The following is a 25,014-nucleotide window of genomic DNA, read 5'->3' on the forward strand; positions in this document are numbered from 1 at the left end:
TTAGTACAGGTAAAAAGATTTCATAAAAATACTTTAGATTGGGATTTTCTTCTGAAAATTGGGAAAAATATCATAAAATATCATATATTATCATATATTTTGTTTTGAGAATGGGTCTGATAGTCGGATCCGTGGGTATTATAGAAAAAGCCCTAAAGTATGACCTTGACCTTGAACCAAGCTACTTGTAACATAAGCTCAGCACATCATCTCAATTAGGTTAACATTTATGGCTTGTTATTTCACATTCCTTTGAGCGGTTCAAATGATACAGAGCAGACACGATTTGTGACAGACGGAGGGATGAACGGCCAGAAAAATCAAACAGAAAAATATGTCTTAATGAGGAGACATAATAAACTAATCAAACAGCCAAATCCAACAGCTTACTTGAGCGCTAGTCCAACCCCAGATGTTCCCAGAGAGACTGTGGCTCCTATCGTACTGAATGAGGTGATTGTCTTTTGAACGCCGACTTCCACATGAAAACCCGTTGTGCCGGCCCTTTCAATAAATATGAAGTAATTTGAAAAATATGACAGCATTGAACATTTTCGTCATTCAGTCAAAATGCGTATTACAATACACGACTGCCCCATCAGCAACTCATTTAAGAATCATGTTTAGAACACATTGCGTAAAATCGTGCCAACATAATTAATATAATGTAGTTATATCTTGTTTCACAATTGTTGTAAACAAAATAATTTTAAAATAATGAGCATTATTCATTACAACGTTTATGATCAAATACAGACAAGGAACATCTGTTATTTTGGATTTACACTTTTTATTATCACTTGAAGAGATGAAACAAGTTACAATTTGTGTAAGTGGCAGCAATTTCCCACCTGGATTAAGTGGCCACCTTTCTCAAGCAGACAATTTGACTATTTCTCAAAGGCGGCCACTTTATACAGGTTTTACTGTACTAATTAATTTCATAATGAATCATGCTGTTAACTATGGGCCGACTTTTCAAAACTTTGTCAAAGTTAACAACGTGAATAACATCATTGTTGTTAACTTTCAAATCGCTACTATTCAGCAAGTTTCACGGGCACGCTGGTCATCTGCAGAACTTCTTACACACTTTGAGACAATGGTTTCAGCTGTGCTTGTTTAATTAAAAAAACAAGAGCTCTCACAGAGACAGAGCGCTCGACTATTCCACTGCTTTTCAGTGTAAGGATTGAAAAGTTTTGGCAAAACATGCATGGATCACTGTTAGATTAGATTTCAATGCAATACATGATGTGCGGAGATATAAACATAAATGTGGTTACATGCAAAATTTTAACCAGAATTTTAAGTGTAATAATAAAGGGCCATTATTTGCAAAAAACAGTTATCTTACTTGGTAATTCAATTAGGTTGGGTGGTTGAATACCATTGTATAAAGTCTCAATGCAATACATCAAGTAGTTGCTGAGATATTATCCTATGTGTGCTTACATGCAAGACCTTAACCAGAATTTCTAAGTCGCATAAAAAAGGGGCAAAAATTATATAATATGAAAGATAGAGTTATCTTACTTGATTTAATAAGAAGGTAAAATGGTTGGGAGCCTGTGTGTAAAGTTTCAATGCAATACATGATGTATTCGCTGAGGTATTGACTTAAAAGTGGTTACATGCAAAACCTTAACTAGAATTTCTATCTCGAATAAAAAAGGGGCCAGTTTTTTTAATTTAATACAAACTAGAGTTATCTTACTTGGTTATTTAAGTAGATTGGATGGTTGAGTACCATTTAATAAAGTCTCAATGCAATACATCCAGTAGTTGCTGAGATATTAACCTATGTGTGCTTACATGCAAAACCTTAACCAGAATTTTTAAGTCAAATAATAAAGGCCCATAATTTGCATTATATTCAAAAAAGTGTTACCTTACTTCATTAATTTAGTAGGTTATATAGTTGGGAAAACATAGGTTTTAATGCAATACATGATAATCTGCTGAGATATTGACTTAAATGTGGTTACATGCAAAACCTTAACCAGAATTTCTAAGTCGATTAATAAAGGGCAATTATTTTGCATTAAATGCAAACTAGAGTTATCTAACTTGATTAATTTAGTAGGTTGGATGGTTGAGTACTATTGTATCAAGTCACAATACAATACCTCAAGCATTTGCTGAAATATTAACCTATGTGTACTTGCACGCAAAACCTTAACCAGAAGTCAAATAATAAAGGCCTATTTCTTTGCATTAAATGCAAACTAGATTTATCTAACTTAATTAAGTAGGTTGGATAGTTGAGTACCATTGTATAAAGTCTCAATGCAATACCTCAAGTAGTTGCTGAGATATTATCCTATGTGTACTTGCACGCAAAACCTTAACCAGAATTTCTAAGTCAAATAATAAAGGCCTATTTCTTTGCATTAAATGCAAACTAGATTTATCTAACTTAATTAAGTAGGTTGGATAGTTGAGTACCATTGTATAAAGTCTCAATGCAATACCTCAAGTAGTTGCTGAGATATAATCCTATGTGTGCTTGCACGCAAAACCTTAAACAAGGGGTGACACCGACGCTTGGGTGAGTAGTATAGCTCTCCTTATTCTTCGAATAGTCGAGCTAAAAATCAGCACATCATAAAATAGTTCACCTTTAAAGGGTACCAACAATGCTGTTAACAATGCTGTTAACAATGTTGTTAACTTCATTGTTAACTTTTGACTTGTTACTTCTCTGGAAGTTAAATGCAAACACTTGCAATCTGATCTATTTCTAACAAGATTTGAGTCATCGGTTTCAGCTGTACTTGTTTATATTCAAATATTTGAGCATATCATTACATATTACATGTCCAAAAGATAACAACAATGAACTCACTTTGCCTGGACTGTTATTGATCCCTCATTATTGTGGAACTTGTGAGTGTACGACACTGTCATATACGACCCCTTTATCGTTAGCTGAAATATACAAGGATTCATGAGGGCAGTGTTTGAAAAAATTAAAGGTAGTCTGCGGTACTCCGATCGTCCCATATAAGCCCACCAAGCTACTGTCTTTTCATAATGTGATTTAAAAAAATATATATATTTAATGGTGTTTATTTGGGCTATTGAAATTGGAGTCGGGCTTGTAAAGTTTCCTTTCTGATGGTAGATTCAGATCAGAACAGTGTGAGAGTCCTGTGTCCCTGATTTTGATAAATTGTAGGTCACATACCATAGCTTGTGTGATGATCTGCCGTTTCTCCGATGTGTAGATGAGTGTGTTACTCAGCGCTGGAACAGGCCAGTTCAAGTGGAATCGCCACTGCCAGTTCTTGTCAAACATAAACACAAGACCTGAAAATTATATAACAATTTAAGTCTAAGTTTGAAAAAACTTACCTGAACTAAGGGCCAAGTTTGAGTAGGACGGGTAAAAGAATTGTCAACTATCTTATAAACCAAACCATATGGATGTTTTGGTCATAAAAGCTAAAATCTTTCCTAGGGCGAGTATTTATAAAACATCATACTATTAGGTTGTTTCCTCACTTAATTCAATTCCTTAAAATTTCAAAGTTAAATTAAAAGAAAAAGTTTTATAGGCATTATAACCTGAAAGTATGTATTTATTAAGTCAATGAAAATATTCAGAAATCATTACGTTATTATATCATATGACTAATGAGATACATGTGAAATGCTACACAAATGTGTATGTGGGTTGACATTGCTCACAGCTGCCTTAGCAAGTTTCATCAGACTTTATTTTCACACAATATATATACACACAATAGACTTGAGAATCATTATGTGCTATTTTTAAATGGGTAAACTCTTCTGAGATAGCGACAAAATAATCTTTAAATCATGTAAATTGATGTATTATCAGCCTCGTACAAGCTCTCATAGATAAATCTAGGCTTGTTTAGAGGAAATACTGTATTTGCTGATTTTGGGACCATCTGATGTCTAATTTCTTAAAAGTGATAGTTTATAATACAGTAGTTTCAACCAATAAGCAAGCAATGGTCATTCTGTAATTTGAAACATTTACTCGAGATCACTTACCAGCTCCTAATCTTGGTGCCAGAAGTATAGATGTACTGTTGTAAGCCGGTACCAATTTGGCGCTTAATGATAAATCGCTGAAATATGAAGAAAACAACGTCTAAATAATATGGGTGTTGCATAACAGTATGATTATAATTGCATCATTTTTGCAATACTTTTGCAGGCTCTGAAACATGGACACATGAAAAGCTCAGACAGCCTTTTTAACTTTTTCATTATTTTATTTCGAAACATTAGTCTTATCATGGTTATAATGTTGAACTAACAAATGCGCAGTGGAGTGAACACCCACAAGTATGGGCCTTGCCTAACAAATACATGTTGTCTCTGGCAACATGGGTACCTAGTTTGAAAAGAATAACTCAAACAGTTCTCATTCCAGTGATTTGTTTTTAAATTATTTTAACGCCTGTGCCTTGCAAATTGGGAAAAAAAGTCGACTTTGGAAAAATACAAAATTAGGCCAATATAGCTAATATAATGGAAAATATACATGTTTTCACTTCTTTATACATAAATTATGCTGTGCAAGAGTTAGTCTTGTCAAGCTTTTGTTTGCTTTTTCATTCATTAACATAGTCTGCATTTATCAAATTGGGAAAAAATATAAATTTTTGGGAAAAATGGACAGTTTTTCGCAAGGGGAAACAGCCTTTTGAAGGCAGTAAATTGCACCAAAAAAAATCACTGCTCTGGCAACATGTGTTCCTAATTTGATAAGAATACCTCAAACAGTTCTCACACAATGGCCAAGGTAAATTTCATGCCAATATTTTGCTTTCGAATTTGATTTACAGACTATCTGAATGCAAGTCGACAAGTCCTAGAAAATGGTATGGCAATATTTAATACCTGCAATTACATGTAAATAAAAAAGACTTGCTAACTTACCATCTTCTAAAGAAAACGTGTGACCACTTAAATGATACATCTTGCTTTGAACCAACCATTACGGATGACTGAAAAATAAAAACAATTAAAAATGTAATTAAAGAAAAAAATGAGAACATGGGATCAGCACAGGACATCTGTAACTCAGTCTATCTGAACATTGCGTTACATCTACCCTGTACAGTTCAGAATCCTTAATGACTTAAACAAGTAATGCCTAACCTTTTATATTACAATTGGCATGTGTCACAGTGATTCTTTTGAATTATTTTCACTGCCTGTGCCATGCAAATTGTGAAAAAGTTGACTGTAGGAAAAATACAAAATAAAGCCAAATACCTAATATAATAGCAAATATACATGTTTTCATTTTTTAATGCATACATTATGCTGTGAAAGAGGAAAACTTGTCAAGATATTACTTCATTTTTCAAAAAAACATTTCTTTTATTCATTAATATTATCTATATTTAGAATATTTATTTGTTCACTATTGCTAACGCATGAAAATGTATGACTTTTGAACTGTTAAACAAAGTTGCATTGTCTAAACACTATATTGTTGTCACTGATTACACGCATAAAAAACCCTATAAGCCTGGATCAGGTCAAGTTGCCAATGCCTGGTCAACAGTGTTTTTTTTCACCCCTTTCACAATCCCAAAAAGAACAATAAAGAAGGTAAGTAAGCAAGAACTGACGTGTTTAAATGCAGTCTAACTCACTTTAAAATTCTGTGAAGCCAATATCATAAGGGGGCTTAGCTCTGCTTCCTTATTTGAAAAAAGTATGGTTAATATACAATTTCAGGCATTTTGTCCCTATTTTCACAATTTTCACAATAAAGCACAGGGGTGGTATTCATAAAAGAACTTCACATTTTAAGTCATTTTCTTAAGTTAAGTATCACACTTATAATATGATATAATTACTTCATAATATCAGAAATAACTTATCATCGCTGATCTGATTCAAAATACATTCTAAAGGTTAAAAACACTTATACTTTTCTTTTAATTTGACTATAATTTTCTTGGAAATGGACTTTATAATAGGGAAGAAATGACTTAAGATGTTTTTTGAATACCGACCCAGGCCTCATTCACAAAAAGGTGAGATAGAAAAACTCCATACTTTATGTATTATGATTAGTTCATATTAATAACCCTTTATTGGAAAGGTCCATAATTTCAATGCAATGTAACTATTATATTAAGGTAGATTACCTGTTTTTTTCCATTATGATTTCATATGTTTGAATTCCATTTGCAGAAAACGTGTTGTTGTTTTCTGCTCTGATCATAAAACAATACACACTATTTACTGAATGAGTTTTTCTCTAATATATTCAAGCATCTTACCACCAAAGTTCCTTTGGTTGTAAATCGTTTGTATGAAGCCCTGAAGTTTCCTGAGCCCCTGCCATCTTGTGCGTTCACTTGCCAAGCTAGGGTGCCCGTATCTCGACTGGTTAGAGGACATTCTACAGACTGGGACAGTGTCATCGAATTGATCTCGGGCACCGTCAGGTCACTGGAAACAGTTGCAAATTGATTGTGTTTTTTATATAATTCTAAAGAATGTTATCACCTATCAGTAAATCATTTTATAACTTGTTCTCAGAAAATGTTTAGTGATAAATTGATAACAACATATATCATATTTAATTACATTTATGTAATCGTTCAAGTCAAGTCAAGTCAAGTCAATATTTATTTATTGTCGGGTACTATCATCAACAGTTTAACATAAGCTATGAATAGCTTTTGACAGACATTATAAATAAATAGCATAATTTATGTAACTAATATATCACACACATCAGTTCATGCAAATAATAATATTCAGTATGTACACTTGAAACAAATAAATAATTCTTATAGTAAAATCACATAAACATATTTGGCAGTTGAAAGACATTAGACTATATATAGAATGTAGGTAGATTAGATGACATGAATTACAATCTTAATGAATAAGAATGAGCCGGGTGATCACAGCTAAATTGCATATGAAGAAAAGGTGGAAACCACTTAAGACCCATCATACAGATAATTTGTGGTACCTCTCTTGAAATAATTAAATTTTGCGAAATACTTCTGCTTCAGGAAATTCCAAATTATGTATAACAAGGACTATTTCTGTAGAATTATGTTGAAATCAGGCAATGGTTTCTTAGAAGGTTTTTAAAGTGAATCCTTTCAGTTGCCATGGCAACCAGAATTCTGCATGGAACTGATTTTATTGAAGGAATCAGGAAGAAGACCATCCATGAAACATTCCTGTTAAGTTTGTGAAATTGAATTGGTGTAGGAGGAGAAGTTGTCTAAAGGAAGAAGTTTACGATAGACATGCGAAAACCGACAATAGACAATCACCATATCACAATAGCTCCGCTCAGTACTATGTACTCAGGTGAGCTAAAAGACCATCCCAGTATTGCTACTCAATTCTTACATTACATCATAATCCTCTTCATCATCATCATCATCCTCATAATCGTATGCATTGGACTCAAATAAACTTGACGCGTCAACTGATATTGTTGAAGTGCTCTGAAAAATAAAAGTAGCAAAAGCATTACATTAAAACTGTGATTGTTTAAACAGGCGGTCGTTTCGAGAACTGGCAATCAGTAGAGGTCGAGGCTTAGCCCAACCATTATTCCTTCTATTTTCATAAAAATAACTCAAGGACTCCTGCACCATTGCTGGTCCCAAATACATAAATCATGATCGAAACCTTATGATTTCCTCGAGGTCATAGTTTTACTCAATTTCTCGAAAGCGTGTTCTAAAATAAACAAACAATTGCCAGTTGTTAAAACTTTCGCAAGTAGTAAAAATTGCAATGACAGAAGAAAGGAAATTAAATAGGAAAATTAAATTTGACTAATGCCATAATATGCACTGTCATATTTCAATGTTGCTTGTTTAGAAAATGAGCTTTTTATAAAAAACAAAATTATTTTTTCACTGTTTTTCAGGGGTTTTCTTTAAGAGTTTTCACATTTAGTATACGACAGCCCTTGAACATACGAGCGGTTTTCCAAAATTGGAAAAACTAATCATTTTTCTCTTTAAGGCCTATGACAAAAACTTCGACCTGTCAAAATTTCATTACGCATCTGCATATTTGCGTACAGTCACGTACATTATTATTTTATCATACCGATTTTTAGATCAGGAGCCTATCCGCTTCCATGTGAAATTTTATTTGAAAATATTCAGTATTTATAGAGGCAAGACAATACATAATCAGTGCAGAAGTAAACAATTGTTATGACAACTTTAAACTTTGAAAATACATTGTAAGAGGGGGATAGCTCTCAGTGTAGATAGAAAATTTGACTAGTCCCAAAACCAATTTCACTAGCCCTAACTTAAACACCATAAAGTATCACTGTTTTGGAAGAATTTATGGAAGTTTGAATATGATTTGAATACGATTTCCCCACGATTCTGACCAGTAATCAAGCACGCTCATTCAGTTTCAATAATTCCTCAAATGTTCCTCAATCTTGATAAGCGTCGTAAACTGAAAGCTATCCCAGATGTGATACCGGCAAATTAAAATGAAAACAGTAATAATTGCAGAGACTTTAACCTGGCCATGCAAGTGACTTGGACTTTGAAGCTAAGAACCACGGTTGTTGTTTTCTTATCCTCAATTATTTTGAAATTCAAACATGTATGTTAATTTTGGACCAGAAATGAACCACTATCATTAGTAAGGCTGACATAACTGAACAACTGACAATGTTCAGAGGCTAGCATTGACCTTGATGTTGAAACATGGACGGATGTTTAATTTGTTATGACAGATGATAAATAATACTGATCTAAATGAAATGTACAACCTTTGGTGATCAATACCGAAAATGGAACAATTTCAAAACAATATTAGCCAACAGTACCTGTGGGTTAGTCTGTCTCTGCAGGCGTTTTTCTTCTTCATCTCGCTTTATCCTCTCATACTCAGCAATAATTTCTGCTGGAGTTTTCACTCTCGATACCACCTGTAACATTTTACTCAAATTGTTAGAATAATTATCTAATGTTATACAGAATATTGAAAAAAGGCTACAATCAGGGTACCTTTTAGTATTAACAAAGCTAAAAGATGTGCCAGGCGTAAAAGACAAAGACAGATTCCAGGACACATAACAGAATCTATATTAAACAAAAAAATATATAAAAATATTTTAAGATGAAATTCATAAAAAAATTATTTGAGATAAACAGGGATTCTTTTTTATTTTCTAGATGTATAAACTTCCATGTGCATAATTTTATGATGCTCTAATTATGATTTTCTTTGGTGAATACTAAAGAGAGCAAGATAATTTGCGTTCAACGGTACTTTGATTATTTCTTTCTGGGTTGGTAAGTTTTTAAGCCTGTACGCCATAGAATAATTTCAAATGGCCTGATACAGAAATATGTGAGTACCTCCAATCCATATGATTCAAGACCTGACTTTCCGTACAAATCATATATCGTTCTTTTCCGTTGATCCATAAGCACTGCAAGAAAGAAATCAAATAATTATTGGCAGAATGTTATTTAAAGGATACCGGTAATTGACATCACTGTTAAATTTTAAATGTGAAATATTTTATGATGTGCTATTATATCGAAGTACAAGTACAATTGAAACAGTTGTCTCAGGTCTTGCCAGAAATACTGCAGATCACATGAGTACCCGTGTACGATTTAACTTACAGAGCAGTTAAGATTTTAAAAGTAACAACAATGATGTTAACAGGGTTTGTTAACTGAAACAAAGTTCTGAACAATTGTATAAAACTGATTATTTTCTTTGGTTTTCTGCAAAATGATTGCCAATCCTACCTTTTTTAAAGTCCATTGGTTAAAAAAATAATAATATAACTTTAAGTGTGTGTTTTGAAATATGTTGTTAAAAACAGAGAGCTTTATACCATTACTACTTAAAGCTTCATTACTCTTCTAACATAAGCCTAATAAAAAAAGCATACTGTAACCGTACCTGTTTCGGAAAAGGATTTAAACCTAACAAAGCATTATATTTTTTGGGCCAAATCAGAACACTTAAATCTGAGAACAAGGCAAAATACAGCTGTCAGCAATATTTATAGTTGTAAACAATTGGCTGAAGATCAACAATAAATCAAGATTGATAATATTTTTCATTTTCAATATTCACAATAGTGTAAATTTATGTTAATGGATTTAACAAACAACATTATTTTCCATAATTGAATAGACAAACATCAAAATTCATATTATTTCTATATAATTATCTTTATAAGACAGATAAATTGGTAATGTATCTATGAGAACAAAACGGCAATGTCAAGCATACAGTTCTCAACTGTTCTACATAGTGACGTAAACATGATACAAATGATACCTTCATGCGCTTTTTTGAGTTTATCGAAGATGACTTCTGCATTTTTCTTTTTGTCTGGATCTTGGTGTTTGTCCGGGTGATAGATCCGGCTCATCTGTTTGTACGCAGCATTGATCTCTTCCTTTGTTGCCTAATAATAAAAGAAAAATGTCAAGTGTCAATATTAAGACCAAACAGCCAGAACAATATTACCAAATGATACCACCCAGGTCAATGGATCCGATACGGCCCTGGTTGGTCGACCAATCTGTTCCATATCATCTTCCAATTTGGACTGTAATTGTCTTTCATTCTAGGCTATTGCATTGTGACTATCAAAAGTGATTCCTTTCTTGAAATCATATAAATTTACAATGAATCTTTAAAACGTTTAAAATCATTTCAGTCACATTTCTTTTCTTTCAAAATTAATACAGTACACTCAACGAGTTACACCCACTTTCCTCGCTCACTCCGAGGGATAAAGTCGATGATCGCGGGTTTCCTCCGAGGGTAAAACTGTTGCCCTCGCTAAAATCCCCCCCGAGTTCCTCCGAGTGGCTGGCTTACCGCCGAGTTTAATATGAACGATAGTGCTGAGAATCGTCCGATTTTACGATCCCGCGGCGGAACTTCGAGTCTAATCAGATAAGCAAGAAATCATTCTTGTTTAAAAGTTATTTATTTTTATGCTTATCCACATTGTTAAGCGTAAAAGATTCTTACATGTACCAACGTTTAATATGTATTTATGTCCGTAAATGCCAATTGAATATTGTCTTGAATTATAAACATTGAATCATTAAAGTATATCCACTAAGTTATTGCATCATAAAGCAGCCAACTATTGACACGATTCTGAACCATGACCTCTGACGTCAAGCGTGTGATCAATACAATGTAGAATATACTATTTATTATAAGTGGTTAAAAATAGCTATGACGTTGCATGGAATTTTCCACAGAAAACGAGGCAAGAAGGCCTTCAAAACCATGCGCTGTGAACTTTGAACGCGTGTTTGACGTCCTGATTTTCCGAAAATGTGTAACCTAGAATTTCTTGGAAGAAATGTGTTTATCAGTCATTAGCAAAAACATGTTTATAGGATACATGACAATGGGTGAAAGTGAAAAGGTTCTATCTGCTTCTTTATTTAATGTCACTTAGAACCTTTTTGCATTCACCCCACATAAATGTGCAACTAGTGAAATATGACTGCATTCTTGTGGTAAGCTAACTTCATGCAAAACGGGCAGTGTCATGTACGAACAACTAACATGGAGGCTGACATTTTATTATATGAAACAACACCGTCTAGAACAACCATTAGTAATACAATATCTGACATCTCCCCTTCTCTAAAGAAATGTTACCATGGTTACATAAATAAATGTATCAATCTTGACATTAAATGATATTACTTCTAATCTAAGTTCATAGTGAAAAGACAGTTCCATATTCATTCATGTTCAAGTATCTCAATAGAATAAAAGCAATGCGTATAAATTTAGTATGTCTCATAGCCCCTATTTTCAAACAGTTCAAACATACACTTTCACATTCATACAAATCAAACAAGTTATCTGTCATATCATGTTTTAAAATTAACTTTCATATTATTTGAATGATAATGGTATACTTATACCTTAAATCTAAATATCAACAATTGTTAATGTATTGATCTTAAAAGTACATGCATACACATAAAATATACATTATAATATTAGACTTAAGTGTATCATGATAATAATGTATCTTTAAAACAAACTTTTAAACAAAATAGTAAAATCAAAGCTGTGACTCTTGACTCTTCTTCTGTACTACTGGTCTTGTTCTCTGGCACATAATGAATTCTTCTGATTTATCCACTATATTTACTCATTATATATTTCACTATACTTTATTTTAACACTTATTTTGCATTATAATGACATTTACACAAACAATTCACCTGGATTACACACATATTCATCATACTTGGCTGGCATTCTAACACTTCTTCCAGATCTTGTGACTTTTTCTTCACTTTGACTAGATCTTTCAACACTACTCTGATTAGCTTTCTCATTCTCACTCTCATCTTCTGGCACTATTACATCTTCACTAACTTTCTCTTGACTAGAGCTTATAACACTTGACTTATTAGCACTATTTTCACTATTTTCTCCCTGAACTGGTTTCTTCGGATCTCTGTAGACTTGTGTAGAATCACTCACTTGTTGAAACTGTACTCGTGAAGGCTTCAAGTGTTGTCTATTCCTGCGAAGAATCCTGCCTGTGCTGGTCTCGACGACGTAAGAACGTGGAGCTTCATGTTTCTTGATGACTTTCCCAAGTAGTATTTTACCATTATGTCTAATGGTAACATTTTGTCCTTTATTTAGTGGTTGTAATGGCGCACCACTATGTCTGTTGTAATATTCTGCCTGAGTTTTCTGGCGTTGTCTATGCTTTTGCAGTAAATCTTCTTGGTTTACATGTCGGTTTCAAGAGTTCTGTTCTTGTTGGTAATGAAGATTTGAGTCGTCGACCAATATGCATTTGTGCCGGTAAAAGTTTAATACCTTCCAGTGGTGTATTTCTGTAGTCCAAAAGCGCTTTGCTGGGGTCGGCACTTTTCTTGATCAGATTCTTAACTGTCTGTACATATCTTTCTGTTTGTCCATTTGCTTGACTATAATGTGGACTTGTAGTAGTATGCTTGAAATTGCATTCTTGTGCAAACCTTTTGAATTCAGCACTACTAAACTGTGGCCCATTGTCTGTTACTAGCTCATCTGCATAACCAAATCTAGCAAATTGCTTTTTTATGTAAGCTATGACATTTGCAGAGGATAAATTGTCCAACTTTTCTACCTCCGGCCATTTGGAGTAGTAATCAACAGTTAGTAAATAATGCTGGCCTTTCAGTTCAAATAGATCAGCTCCTATCTTTGCTGATGGTCTGTCTGGCATGTCATGTGATATCATACTTTCCTTTCTGTTCATCTTCTTATCGTTAATTGCACAAACTTCACATTTTTCAACAGTTTCTTGTATTTCTGTCATCATTCCTGGCCAATACATGAATTGTCTAGCCCTGGCTTTGCACTTGACCACTCCCATGTGTGTTTCATGGACAACCATTAGCATCTGTTTCCTTTGTGCTTTAGGAATGATAACTTTCTGCCCTTTGTACAATATGCCATCAATAGAAGTAATTTCATCTCTACTTCATTAACTGATAGATCAGGAACAAGCTCATCATTTGTTTCAGGTAAGTACAAGTGTCTGAGATCAGCATAGTCTTTCCAGGTTTATGCACAACCTTGAAGTCATACTTCTGCAAGGGGATTGCGAATCTTTGCACTCGTGGTGGCGCTTCAGTGATTGATTTCTTGAAGATACTTTCAAGAGGTTTGTGATCTGACTCAACTATGAAATGTGTTCCATATAAGTAATCATGAAACTTCTTACATCCGAAGACTATCGCTAGAGCTTCTTTCTCAATCTGACTATACTTTTTCATTGTACTATTTAATGCTCTACTGGCATATGCGACAGGTCTCTCGTTTTGTAGTAGAACTGCCCCGAGCCCACAGGAACTTGCATCAACGTTCAATACTACTGTTTCATCTTTGTTATAAAATGCCAATACTGGTGCTTCTGATGCCATCTTTTTCAATGCTTGAAAACTATCTTTCTGTTCTGTTTCCCAATGCCAAGCTATGTCCTTTTCTAACAGCTTTCTCAATGGAGCACTAACTTGTGACATATTAGGAAGAAACTTCTGAAGATAGGTGATGAACCCTAAGAATGTTTGTAATTCTTTTGTATTTGTTGGTTGTTTCATTTCTTGTACTGCTCGCACCTTTTCTGGATCTAGCTTCAACCCTTCTTTAGTAATTTTGTGACCCACATATTCTACTTCATCTTTCCTAAACTGATATTTCTTCTCACTCAATTTCAGATTCCACTCTTCAGCCCTTTTAAACACTGCTGAAAGTCTTTCATCATGTTCTTTTTCATCTCTACCCCATACTAAAATGTCATCAACAATCACTTGAGCTCCTTCAAGGCCTTCAATCATTTCTGTCATAGTCCTTTGGTATATTTCCGGGATTGACTTTATCCCAAACGGAGCACGCAAGAATCTATATCTTCCAAATGGCGTGTTGAATGTTGTCAGCTGGGAACTTTCAGTATCTAACTTAAGTTGCCAAAATCCCGAGGTTGCATCTATAGTACTAAATACTTTTGCTTCTGGCATTTCTGCAACAACTTCCTCAATTGTTTTCATAGGGTAATGTTCTCTTTGTATGGCATTATTAAGGTCTTTTGGGTCAATACAAATTCTCACTGACTTGTCAGGTTTTGTAACAGTAACCATGCTATTCACCCACGGTGTAGGCTCTTTTTGTCTCACTATTACACCAAGTCTTTCCATTTTCAGTAGTTCTGCCTTTACTTTGTCCTTAAGCATTATCGGAACTTTTCTCGGTGGGTGTACTACTGGTTTTGCACTTTTGTCAATTTCAATTTTCACTTCTCTTGGTAAACATCCTAGTCCCTGGAACAGAGTGCTATATTCATCTTCTATGTGGTAGATTCTTTTAATCAGCCCAATACTTTCAGCTGTTTCTCCACTGAGAATTGACTGTGACTTTGTGTCTACTACATAAAATTCAACTGCATGTGTCTCTTCTTTACACTGTAAGTTCAATGTTATCATTCCATCCGGAACCATTCTATGCCCCGAAAATGATCTCAAAGCAGCAGCTTGTTTTCTCAGAGGTCCGTTGATTTTCAGTGCCTGAAAGTCTCTTCTCGTCAGCACATTACATCTTGCTCCTGTGTCTAGCTGAAATTTTAGTGTAACACCATTTACTAACAGATTCTCTGTAAATGTGTCATTTCTTTCCTTCTTCTGTTTCATACTTGTGGAAAGCATTCCAACAAATAAGGCATCCAAGTCATAATCATCATCTTCATCTAATTCATGAATTTTTCTTTCTGCTCTGGTTCTACAGACTTTGGCGAAATGATCTTTTCTGCCACATTTCTTGCAGGTTTTCCCTTTCGCTGGACAAGTTTGACTTTGCGTGTGTCTGTATCCGCAACGACCACAACTACTTGGAGGTGCATTAAATTGTTTGTAGGGTTTCTGAAAATTCTGTGTTTTTTGCGTCTGTGGCACTTTTCCCTTTGCGGCTTGATTTGGTGGTTTATAATGTTTCTCAGGGCTCTCGCGAGGGGGCGACTTGGGCGAAGTGGTCGCCTAAAATTCCCAGACTTCGCCCATTTGTATCATCAAAGCGACATTGACTTCGCCGAAAAAATAGCACATTGAAAATCTGTCAATCAGCGAGTATTTGGCCACTGTCACATTAGTCAAAACACCGCAATTAGCCATTCATAAAATTAGGTAATCTCCTAATCCGATAATTGGGCCGTGTCATCCAATTACCAAAACATCGCCAGTAGGCGGAGCTATTGATGGTCAACCAATCAGAATGTACATTGAGAAGTCCCTGATCAAATGAAATAAGTTTGTTTTAATCAGATTGAAAAGGCGACATAATTATGAAAAATCTTGTTAAGCATTTAAGAAGTTAAAAAGTAATTGATATATGTATTGAACAAACAATGCAAGACATTTTAAACATTGTTGCTTTTGAAGCAGACGGTCATAACCATCTCGGGCCATCGGCAAGGTGGCGCTAAGAAAATCAATAACATGACGTATCAACAAATATTTGATTGGTTTAAGTGAACTGTTCATGATAAAATGAAATGATAAAAAAATATTTGTAAACACAAAAATATCTTCTTTTTTGCTTTATGTAGTGTTTACTTAAGTATTTTTCTCCTGTTGATGACTTTAAAAAATCGGCGAGATCGCCATTTTGTCAGAACATTTTTTCGAGTTATATTTTTCAACCTCCCATTATGTATTGGTTAAAATTTCATCAAGAACAGTGATTTAAATGTCATTTGGTTCTTAAATGTCAGCATATTGAAAATTATTTAGCCAGAGACAAGCATATAACAGCATAGCTGAATGTGACATTCGTACCCATCCCGAACGTACCAAAATAAGATTCGTCCCCCTACTATATTGACAGTTCATTTAGAAGGTCATTTTGATTGTTTCAAATCCTTAGCTGTCTTGGTGTTTGATTCATTTTAGATGTAATTTGGAGATAAACTATGTGACATTGACAAATACACTTTTGCTGAGCCAAAAATGATACATTATTTGTGAACATTTATATAGTTATAGCAATTAATTTGAATGTGAATGTAAACTTAGTGTGTGGTATGGCATAGTTTTTGTATCAGGTGTTACGAAAAGTATCACTTCTCCCTAAAGTCTCCCCACTTCTCCCTAAATTGACTGAAGGGAGAAGTCACTTCTCCCAAAAATTTCAGCCTAGTGAGAGCCCTGTTTCTGTTGTTTCACGACATGTACATTTTGATCTTCAGCATTCATTGTTTTCAGCTGTTTTTGTGAAATTTCATAGGACCTGCAAATGTCTATTGCCTTCTCCAATTTCAAACCTGAACCCTCTTGAATTAACTTCTCTCTTATTTTCTGGTTCTTTATGCCAAATACGATGCGATCTCGAATTGCGTCATCCAAGTGTGTCTCATAGTTGCAATCTGCAGCTAGAACTCTCAAATCAGTAATATATTCCTCACAGGATTCCGAGTCATTCTGTACTCTACATTGAAACTTATAACGGTTGAAAACGATGTTTGTCTTCGGTTTAACATACTCCTCAAACTTCTTTTTCAGCTCATCAGGCTTTTTCTTGTCATCACCTGCCATAGCAGTCCAGGTACTATACACCTCTCTGCCCCGTTGGCCTACCCATATCATCAAATATGTCGATTTTTCTTCGTCACTTTTCCCTTGCAAGGGCCCATTAAACATGAAATTAACATGTGTATAAAAGTCTTTCCATGCCGAAACAAGATCAGCACTTTGCCAGTTCATCATCGGCGCACTACCGTGTAAACCCTCCATCATAGGCTATTACCGGTTTTGATTGATAGGGCTTGGACTAGATTTTATTTGGCCTTGATGATTTAATCTGTTCCCCTCCGATGTGGACAGAATTCGTCGACTTCTGACACCATGTCATGTATGAACAACTAACATGGAGGCTGACATTTTATTATATGAAACAACACCGTATAGAACAAGGTTACACACAACCATTAGTAATACAATATCTGACAGGCAGAGGAAAAATAATAATAGCAATTTACTGGAGCGGTCGTAATCGGTTGAAAATTTTAATAAAATAAATATAACTTTAGCGTAGATTCTTATCTAGTGTCCGCAGAGTTTCGCGGAGTTAACCCCTCCGAGGAACGCCGAGTTCGTTATTCTTCGGTCGACTGATCACCCTCCGAGGGCCTTAAATTCAAACTCCGAGGAACACGGACAGTCGATAAAATCATTGTGTTGGCCGCGATAGCAAAAATCCGCGGAGGGAAACGGAAAGTGGGTCTAACTCGTTGAGTGTACTGTACTCACTGTTGATACTTCAATCAGTATTGTATGGTTATGTGGTATTGTACATACAACCCTGGTTCTTCTACTTCCAATAACATGCTTGGCCAACTCTGGACCAATATTGCATTTATGACTATACAATTTTGTACAGCATGCATATAAAAATAGCTAAAAGCTGTTAAAATCCATTACACCTGTATTCTATGACAATTCTTGCGGCATAGCAATGTTCTGTGTTGGAGATTATTAAACAACCGGCGGAAATGTGGAGTGGTTGCACCTCAGGTTGTGGCATCAGATAGACAATAAGGCTCGATGTCCAGTGGCTAGAGCTCACATGTTTCTTTAACATGCACTGGTGTATATCACTAACAAACAGAACCTTTATTAAACGTCGCACCTGGAACTTGGAAGATGTTTATTTATTTTAAGTGGTGAGGAGGGGGATCAAAGCTGCAATCCTTGGGATATGCTACTGTTAAGACCAACTGTGGCCTATCAACGTATGATCAACTCTATGTATGCCCTGACTATCACGGCTATGCCGAAAGTCAACCTGTTCAAGATTGCGTAAGAAAATCATACTGGTAGCAAGTTCATCAGTTCTCCGATGACAAGCAATCGTTGGAACTGAGATATCAGTCACAATTATGTGATAAGATAAAAAGAACCTGCATACCTCACGCGATACGTTGAAAAGAGCGTAAAAATCTTCTTTTAAAAGCGCGTCCTCTTCGTCGTCCAAGGGCGCAGCCATTTTGGTTACAATTGATTCGAATTTTTCATCGTTGTTAGACAACTAAAAAAATCATGGTAAATCAACAGCTAACACCAACATCTACATCACGATCAGTGCAGTTCCTCCTTTATCATCATCATATCATCATATCATCATCATCATCATCATCATCATCATCATCATCATCATCTCATCAGCATCATCATCATCATCATCATCATCATCATCATCATCATCATCATCATCATCATATCATCATCATCATCATCATCATCATCATCATCATCATCATCATCATCATCATCATCGTCGTCGTCGTCACCACCACAACCACCACCACTGCCACCACCATCATCATCACCAACACCACCACCACCACCACCACCACCACCACCACCACCATCATCATCATCATCATCATCATCATCGTCATATCAACATCATCATCACCATCATCATCATCATCATCATCATCATCATCATCGTCGTCGTCGTCACCACCACAACCACCACCACTGCCACCACCATCATCATCACCAACACCACCACCACCACCATCTTCACCATCTTCATTACCATCATCATGGTCATTTACATTCATCCATCATACACATCAGCAGCAGCACCATTTATCAACAAAATGATCGCATTATTGTGAATAGCAAGCAGTAATTCTCAGATACCCACAATAGACCCATTCAATTACACACCATTCATTGCATGTAAACAAATCAAGAAAACATAACAACACAATAGCATTTTGCAACAATATTTAAACTAAAATAGCAATAATTAAACAATTTTTACAATTAATACAGTGTCACTACCCATGGCTGACACTATCTGTTTCTCTGCACACATCGATGAAAACAGAGTAACGGAATAGATCAATTTATTGTGAGTATCAGATGATTGTTTAACATCCCCAACAAACCCAACAAACTCAAACCCCTTGATGATTGAATCACTTACATATCACTTACATTCTAATAAGCCATACCCCCCCCCCCCCCCACTGATAGCTCAATGGTAGTGTTTGCTTAAGGTGTGGAATGTTTTGGGCTCAAACCCCAATCTCAGAAAACCAAAAAACGTAAAAATATGGTACGAGTAGCTCCCTTGCCTAGCGCTCTGAAGTTACAGGGTAATACTGAGTGAATGGTGTACTCAGAACTGGTTCAATCAAGGAAAGTTGTCTTTCGTTCATCGTTGATTTACACCGAGCACGTGAAAGAACCAAGACGTCTCTTCGCAAATAGCTAGGTTATCCCACCCGGATCTCTAGGATTGCATCACACTCTGTTTCTTAAAGTATTCCAATGTCTCGATTTGACTGCGAATTGCTGTCATTTCTATGTCACTTATGGCATTTAAACACAATTTAAGTCGTGATGGCGTCATGGCAGGATCAAGCCATAATGCAGCCAATGTGTGTGGGTATGAGACTCTCAAAGATTTACCACTTTTACAACTTTTTTATTTTTTGTCTTGGAAAGGGCAAATTTTTGCGTAAATATCTGCAAACCAATGATATAAGATTTCTGACAAAAAATCAGATCATAGATTTTCATATTTCCGTTCGAAAATTAATGTTTTATGGCCTAAACCATGACTAACTGTTTAAGAAAAATGCATAAAACATCATTTTTTTTAACTTAATTACAAAAATCTACATCTAATTTTTTGTCAACAGTCTTATTTAACTGGTTTCCATGGATTTTCACAAAAATTGGCCCGTTCCAAGACAAAAAATAAAAAAGTTGTCAAATCGTTCAATCTGTGAGAGTGCAGCTTTAAATCTGACTTTTACCATCCTCAATAATTATAACACTATAGACTCTAAAACATTGGAATTATATTTCAAAGAGTAAACCTATGATGAATGTTCATTTTTTCAATGAAATGACTAAAAGGAGAGAACGGCAAAATTGTTTCCACTAATTCTTTTTCTCCAAAATATTTCTGATTTAAAAACTGCAATAGTTAGAATATTGCAAAATGTAGAATGAATCTAAAAATACATTCTATTTTAAACAAATGTGTGAAAAAATGGAAATAAAGACTTTAGCCAGGTCTGATTTTTTCTCTCAAATATAACACGTTTGGAATAAAACATTTTAAAAGTAAACAATCTGTAACAGTCATCTTTAATAGGAAGAAGACAAAAGAAATATATTATATCCAAGTCCATGACATGTTCATTTGATTGTCCACTACAGTAACTATAAATCCCGCCATTTATTTATCAGTTATGAGTACTAATATCAAGGTAATAAGGCGTAATGTCAATTACATATGTTATCTATGATGTCTTAGTTTAAATGTGTAGAGTCCCGGAGCGATTATTGTGAGCACTTGGTGAACGATCACTGCCGTCAGTCCCCATATGCGATGTCCTGGCTTCCCTCCGAGGTAGACCGGCAAAGTGTAGCCTGTAATACAAACATTTCATTATTTGTTACATAAAAGAAAATAAACACTAAGGTTCTCAACTGGACTTAAAAAAAATAAAAGTGGATAGGCAGAATTTAGTTTTTGAATAAAAAGAAAGCATATAGGATCTAACATGAGTTGTCATTTAATGCTGCAACCTCAAAGATTTATATTTTTGGCATCTTTTTTATTTTTTGTCTTGGAATGTGCCAATTTTTGTGTAAATGTCTGAAAACCAGTGATATAAGACTGCTGAAAAAAGAGCAGATCGCAGTTTACATATTTGCGTTAGAAAATTGATGTTTTATGGCTTAAAGCTTTACTAAGGCTTAAAGAAAAAAAAGCAAATTTTCGACTGAATTGAACGCACTGATGCCAAAATAAGCTGATTCTGAGACAAAAATATAAAAAAAACTATCAATTTGTGACAATGCAGCTTTAAAGAGACTAGTTCACAGATTTTATGTAGGCCATTTCTTTTTTTAATTGTTGAAATTGAATTATTTTACTTACTTTCATGAACATAAACCAAACATCAACTGCCAGATAGCACTGGTATTGAAGAATTTTCTTGCTAAAGCATCCTTTTTGGCAAATTGGTAGGTTTCATACTAATAGTGGGGCAGGCTTTATTTTCTTTGGCCAGGTTCACAGACCTATGTTTGCATTTTGGGATAATGTTGAATACAAACCAGCCTAACAGAAGTTTGTTAGTTTCACATAACATTTTTGCGTTGAAAAAAACAAACAGACGTCATATAAAATAGTATCAGACTTTTATATTGCAAGAAAGTAAATCTTTGCTGTATTATATAACTTCCTTGAGGGGGACAGTGCATCTTAAGAACTTGAGGAAACACTGTCAACAAAAATGACCAATTCAAGGATTTCAATATATATTTTATTATACTGATTAATTCCAAAGTTTGCTACGGTACTTTAAATTTAATGACCAATATTTAAGTTAAAAAAGAAACAGGAAACTGTTCAAATTATTGCCCACTGTAGTTTACCATGTATTATATGTAGCAAGGTGCATATTTCAGCATTTATCAGTTTGTGTGTTTGGTATGGTTCAATATCGTATATTGTTTTGTATTGTTTGTGTATCGTCGTGTTTAGTGTTGTGCTACGTGGTTATTGTCCTCTGTGCGTTACTGTCTGTCTATGTCCGTCAATGTCCGTCTATGTCCGAGTGCGTCAGAGCGTGAATACTGGTTATGCGAGTTTGTCTAAATTTATAGAGTGATTGATTGGTTCATAATGCCTTTTCCCCTTTTTCCCGCTTCATTGCACACGCCCTTATTTATATATATATACACATATATCATTCCGTTCTGAATCATCATCGACACAAGTCAAGATTGCAATTGTAACAGTTGTTACTATATTCGCTCTTTATCTTAGAGCTGAAATATTTAACTCATTTATTTAATATTCGCTCTTATCTTTGAGCTGAAATATTCTTTCATATTTTATTATTATTTAGACGTGCCTGGTAAGTTTATTACTCATAGTTCTTAGAATGTTTTATGTATTTAACCGCGAAGTCTCCCTTTATATATTTACCGATCACTGTCCATTGTCTTTGTATTTTGTGTTATCAATAGTATGATTATGTTAGCATATACTTTTATATGTTTTAGGTTTCATTCGACAACGTAAATAAATATATTTGAACTCTGAAAAAGAAAATAATAACACTAGGTCATGCTATTTTCACTTTATAAATGTCAACTAGCCGGTTTACTCAAAAGGAAAAAATAGTTACAGCCAAAATATCAAAAACTTACAAAGTTATGCATAAAATAAGGGTACTCACGGTTCAACGAAAATAAATAATATATATAGAGAGAATTATCAAGTGTGAGGATTCAATAATTTCTGTAAAGTTTCTGTAAAATGTTTGATCTATGATATTAAATGTTCTTGTAAATAGGGTTTTAGCTAAGGAGATATGGAAGGGTGCTGCACCCTGTTCTTTTAAGTAGCACCATTCTGCCCTCATTGAGACCAGCTTGGACACCCTTCGCCTTTGAAGATGTAAATAATTATAAGATATTCAAATATCTCTTTTGTTTTTATTCATATATACCTGACACATTTTGCAAGTGAAACCTAACATATTACTTTAACTAAGCACAATTCCTTACATTTTCTGTGGAATTCATAATGTTTTTAATGTGCCCTTTTTCTCCCATAGCATCCTATTTTTTTCAAACCTGGCTAAAACCTATGTAAATTAACAAAATGTGTAAAACAAACGTTACCTTGACTACCAGGATACCTCCATTGGGTACTGCGTATTGACGGGGGATGACATAGTGAAGATATCGACCTTGTAAACACTTCCTCTACCTATAAAATAAAACCAGGCATCTTTTAATAAATAAAAGCTACTTTAGTTGTATGATTCTGATGACTTGAGTTTAAATGCTTGAATCGGAAATTGACAAATTGTTTTTAACCATAAAAGTCAATTTACCATTTATGATTTCATTTCATATATCATAAGCCTCTAAAAACAGCTCAGAACGTAGACCAAATGTTCACACTCATCTTGTTGTTGTTTTTTCAGGCAAACAAGAGGCATAACTTGGCAAATATTAAAACAAGTAATGCGCCTTGCTTCTTGTAATTCTTGTGCATTTTGTCTCTTGCAACATGTGTACCAAGTTTCATCGGTTTTAGAGCTATAGCAAGAGCCAAGTCTCCGCAAGATGCCGCCATCACACAGGCAAGCTACAAATACATGCACCTCATGTACATAAATATGAATAATGTGTTACAGATTAATATTAATTTATATAAATTTAAGTTCACCTCTCTATGGTTAAGCTTCAGCTGAGAGATGTCAATTTCTCCACAGAACCCCAAGACAGGAGTCACCCAGTTTCCTGTCTGCAATAGATTCATTTGCTTATTTCACAAAGGGGATAAAGCGTTTCTGTTATTACTCTACTTTCATTATTAATTTTAATCATTTGAAAGTTTTGGCCAATTGAATATTTTTACGTTTTCAACATGATTCAAAACTGATACAATCTACAGTATATACCCTGCTGGTTGGTGATCCTGACAGATTGCCCCAGACATCAACCTGGTCCTGAGACATGCCAATCTCCTCATGGGTCTCACGTAATGCAGTGTGGACTGTATCTTTGTCACTAGGGTCCTGCATGCCTCCAGGAAAACTGGCGAATAAAATAATGTAATGGTATTTAAAGCATAATGATGGCTTAATAAGCAAAATGTGTTCATGTGGAGCCATCCTCATGAAGACCAAAGGGCAGAGATAATTAAAACTTAGAATACTGTAAGCAATGGACAGTTACACATGAATTGTATAATTGACATGATTGGTAAATATCTCTATTTTAATTTTTAAACATTCAAAAGAGAATGTTATACTGGGTACCATCTTTTGTAGCATTACCATACTTCCCCTCTATGATTATTTAGATGTTGGGATCTCATCATGAACAGCAAGGAAGGTTCACCATTCACATAACACATCGGTACAAGAACTGCTGCTGGCCGTTTGGCCTTATACTTTTGACTGTCTGGTCGAAGCAAGGGATGTGATGTCTGAAGCTTTGTTTGAACGTGAAATTTGTTGGTCTCGTTGAACATTTCATCTAAAACCACTGTATGTTTGTACCTTTTGCACAAATGCAAACAAATTCTAAAATGTTTTTGCACTATGAAATTGCGAATTCCGTTCTGCATTTCGAAGCTATGAAAAAAACGATTGCTTTAAGTGTCATAAGTCAATAAATATGATGGACAACGCAGTCAGAAGCATATGCTCAAACTTGGAGAGTTAAATTGGGATGAAACTGTTTGAGGACGAATCGCAGTAAAGTTACCCAATAAATATTTCAGATCCTTTAAATATGTATAGGTTATTATTTAAAACAACGAGTACATGAATGTCTAATGTACATATAAATGCTTTTAAATATTGCAATTACACTTTATATTGTCAATTAAATACATGTATAGACTCCGATTGAAAATGTTCCGACTAAGTAGTTATTTTAC

At 34.7% G+C, this 25,014-nt stretch overlaps 2 protein-coding genes across 2 annotated transcripts in view; both read right to left on the reverse strand.

The window, feature by feature from the left end:
• The window catches only part of LOC128203475 (dnaJ homolog subfamily C member 11-like), a 30,681-nt gene extending 12,122 nt beyond the window's left edge, over positions 1-18,559 (reverse strand). The window contains exons 1-11 of the mRNA XM_052904903.1: positions 18,478-18,559; positions 10,315-10,444; positions 9,372-9,445; positions 8,837-8,938; positions 7,378-7,475; positions 6,282-6,453; positions 4,921-4,988; positions 4,027-4,103; positions 3,191-3,312; positions 2,849-2,931; positions 391-504 (exon numbers count right to left, since the gene is read on the reverse strand). Of these exons, the coding sequence (XP_052760863.1) occupies positions 391-504; positions 2,849-2,931; positions 3,191-3,312; positions 4,027-4,103; positions 4,921-4,988; positions 6,282-6,453; positions 7,378-7,475; positions 8,837-8,938; positions 9,372-9,445; positions 10,315-10,444; positions 18,478-18,555 (1,118 nt within the window). The 5' untranslated portion in view covers positions 18,556-18,559. The remainder of the gene's footprint in view (positions 1-390; positions 505-2,848; positions 2,932-3,190; positions 3,313-4,026; positions 4,104-4,920; positions 4,989-6,281; positions 6,454-7,377; positions 7,476-8,836; positions 8,939-9,371; positions 9,446-10,314; positions 10,445-18,477) is intronic.
• Positions 18,560-19,548: 989 nt separating this feature from the next.
• On the reverse strand, positions 19,549-25,014 carry LOC128202960 (mitochondrial coenzyme A diphosphatase NUDT8-like). The gene is made up of 5 exons (XM_052904167.1): positions 24,407-25,014; positions 24,029-24,164; positions 23,794-23,871; positions 23,241-23,328; positions 19,549-20,969 (listed from the first exon to the last, which is right to left on the reverse strand). The coding sequence occupies exons 1-5, from the start codon at positions 24,697-24,699 to the stop codon at positions 20,836-20,838; spliced, it is 729 nt and encodes a 242-aa protein (XP_052760127.1). The 5' UTR covers positions 24,700-25,014; the 3' UTR covers positions 19,549-20,835.

The sequence above is a fragment of the Mya arenaria genome, chromosome 9, assembly GCF_026914265.1.
Source record: "Mya arenaria isolate MELC-2E11 chromosome 9, ASM2691426v1".
Taxonomy (NCBI): domain Eukaryota; kingdom Metazoa; phylum Mollusca; class Bivalvia; order Myida; family Myidae; genus Mya; species Mya arenaria.

What these genes read in the sequence shown, in the direction of transcription:
- LOC128202960 (XM_052904167.1), bottom strand. Translation starts at nt 24,699, where the DNA reads ATGCAGAACGGAATTCGCAATTTCATAGTGCAAAAACATTTTAGAATT. An exon ending in CAGGATCACCAACCAGCAGG is followed by an intron (nt 23,872 to 24,028) that starts GTATATACTGTA and finishes AATCTATTGCAG; the next exon opens with ACAGGAAACTGGGTGACTCC. An exon ending in TGAAGCTTAACCATAGAGAG is followed by an intron (nt 23,329 to 23,793) that starts GTGAACTTAAAT and finishes TTTATTTTATAG; the next exon opens with GTAGAGGAAGTGTTTACAAG.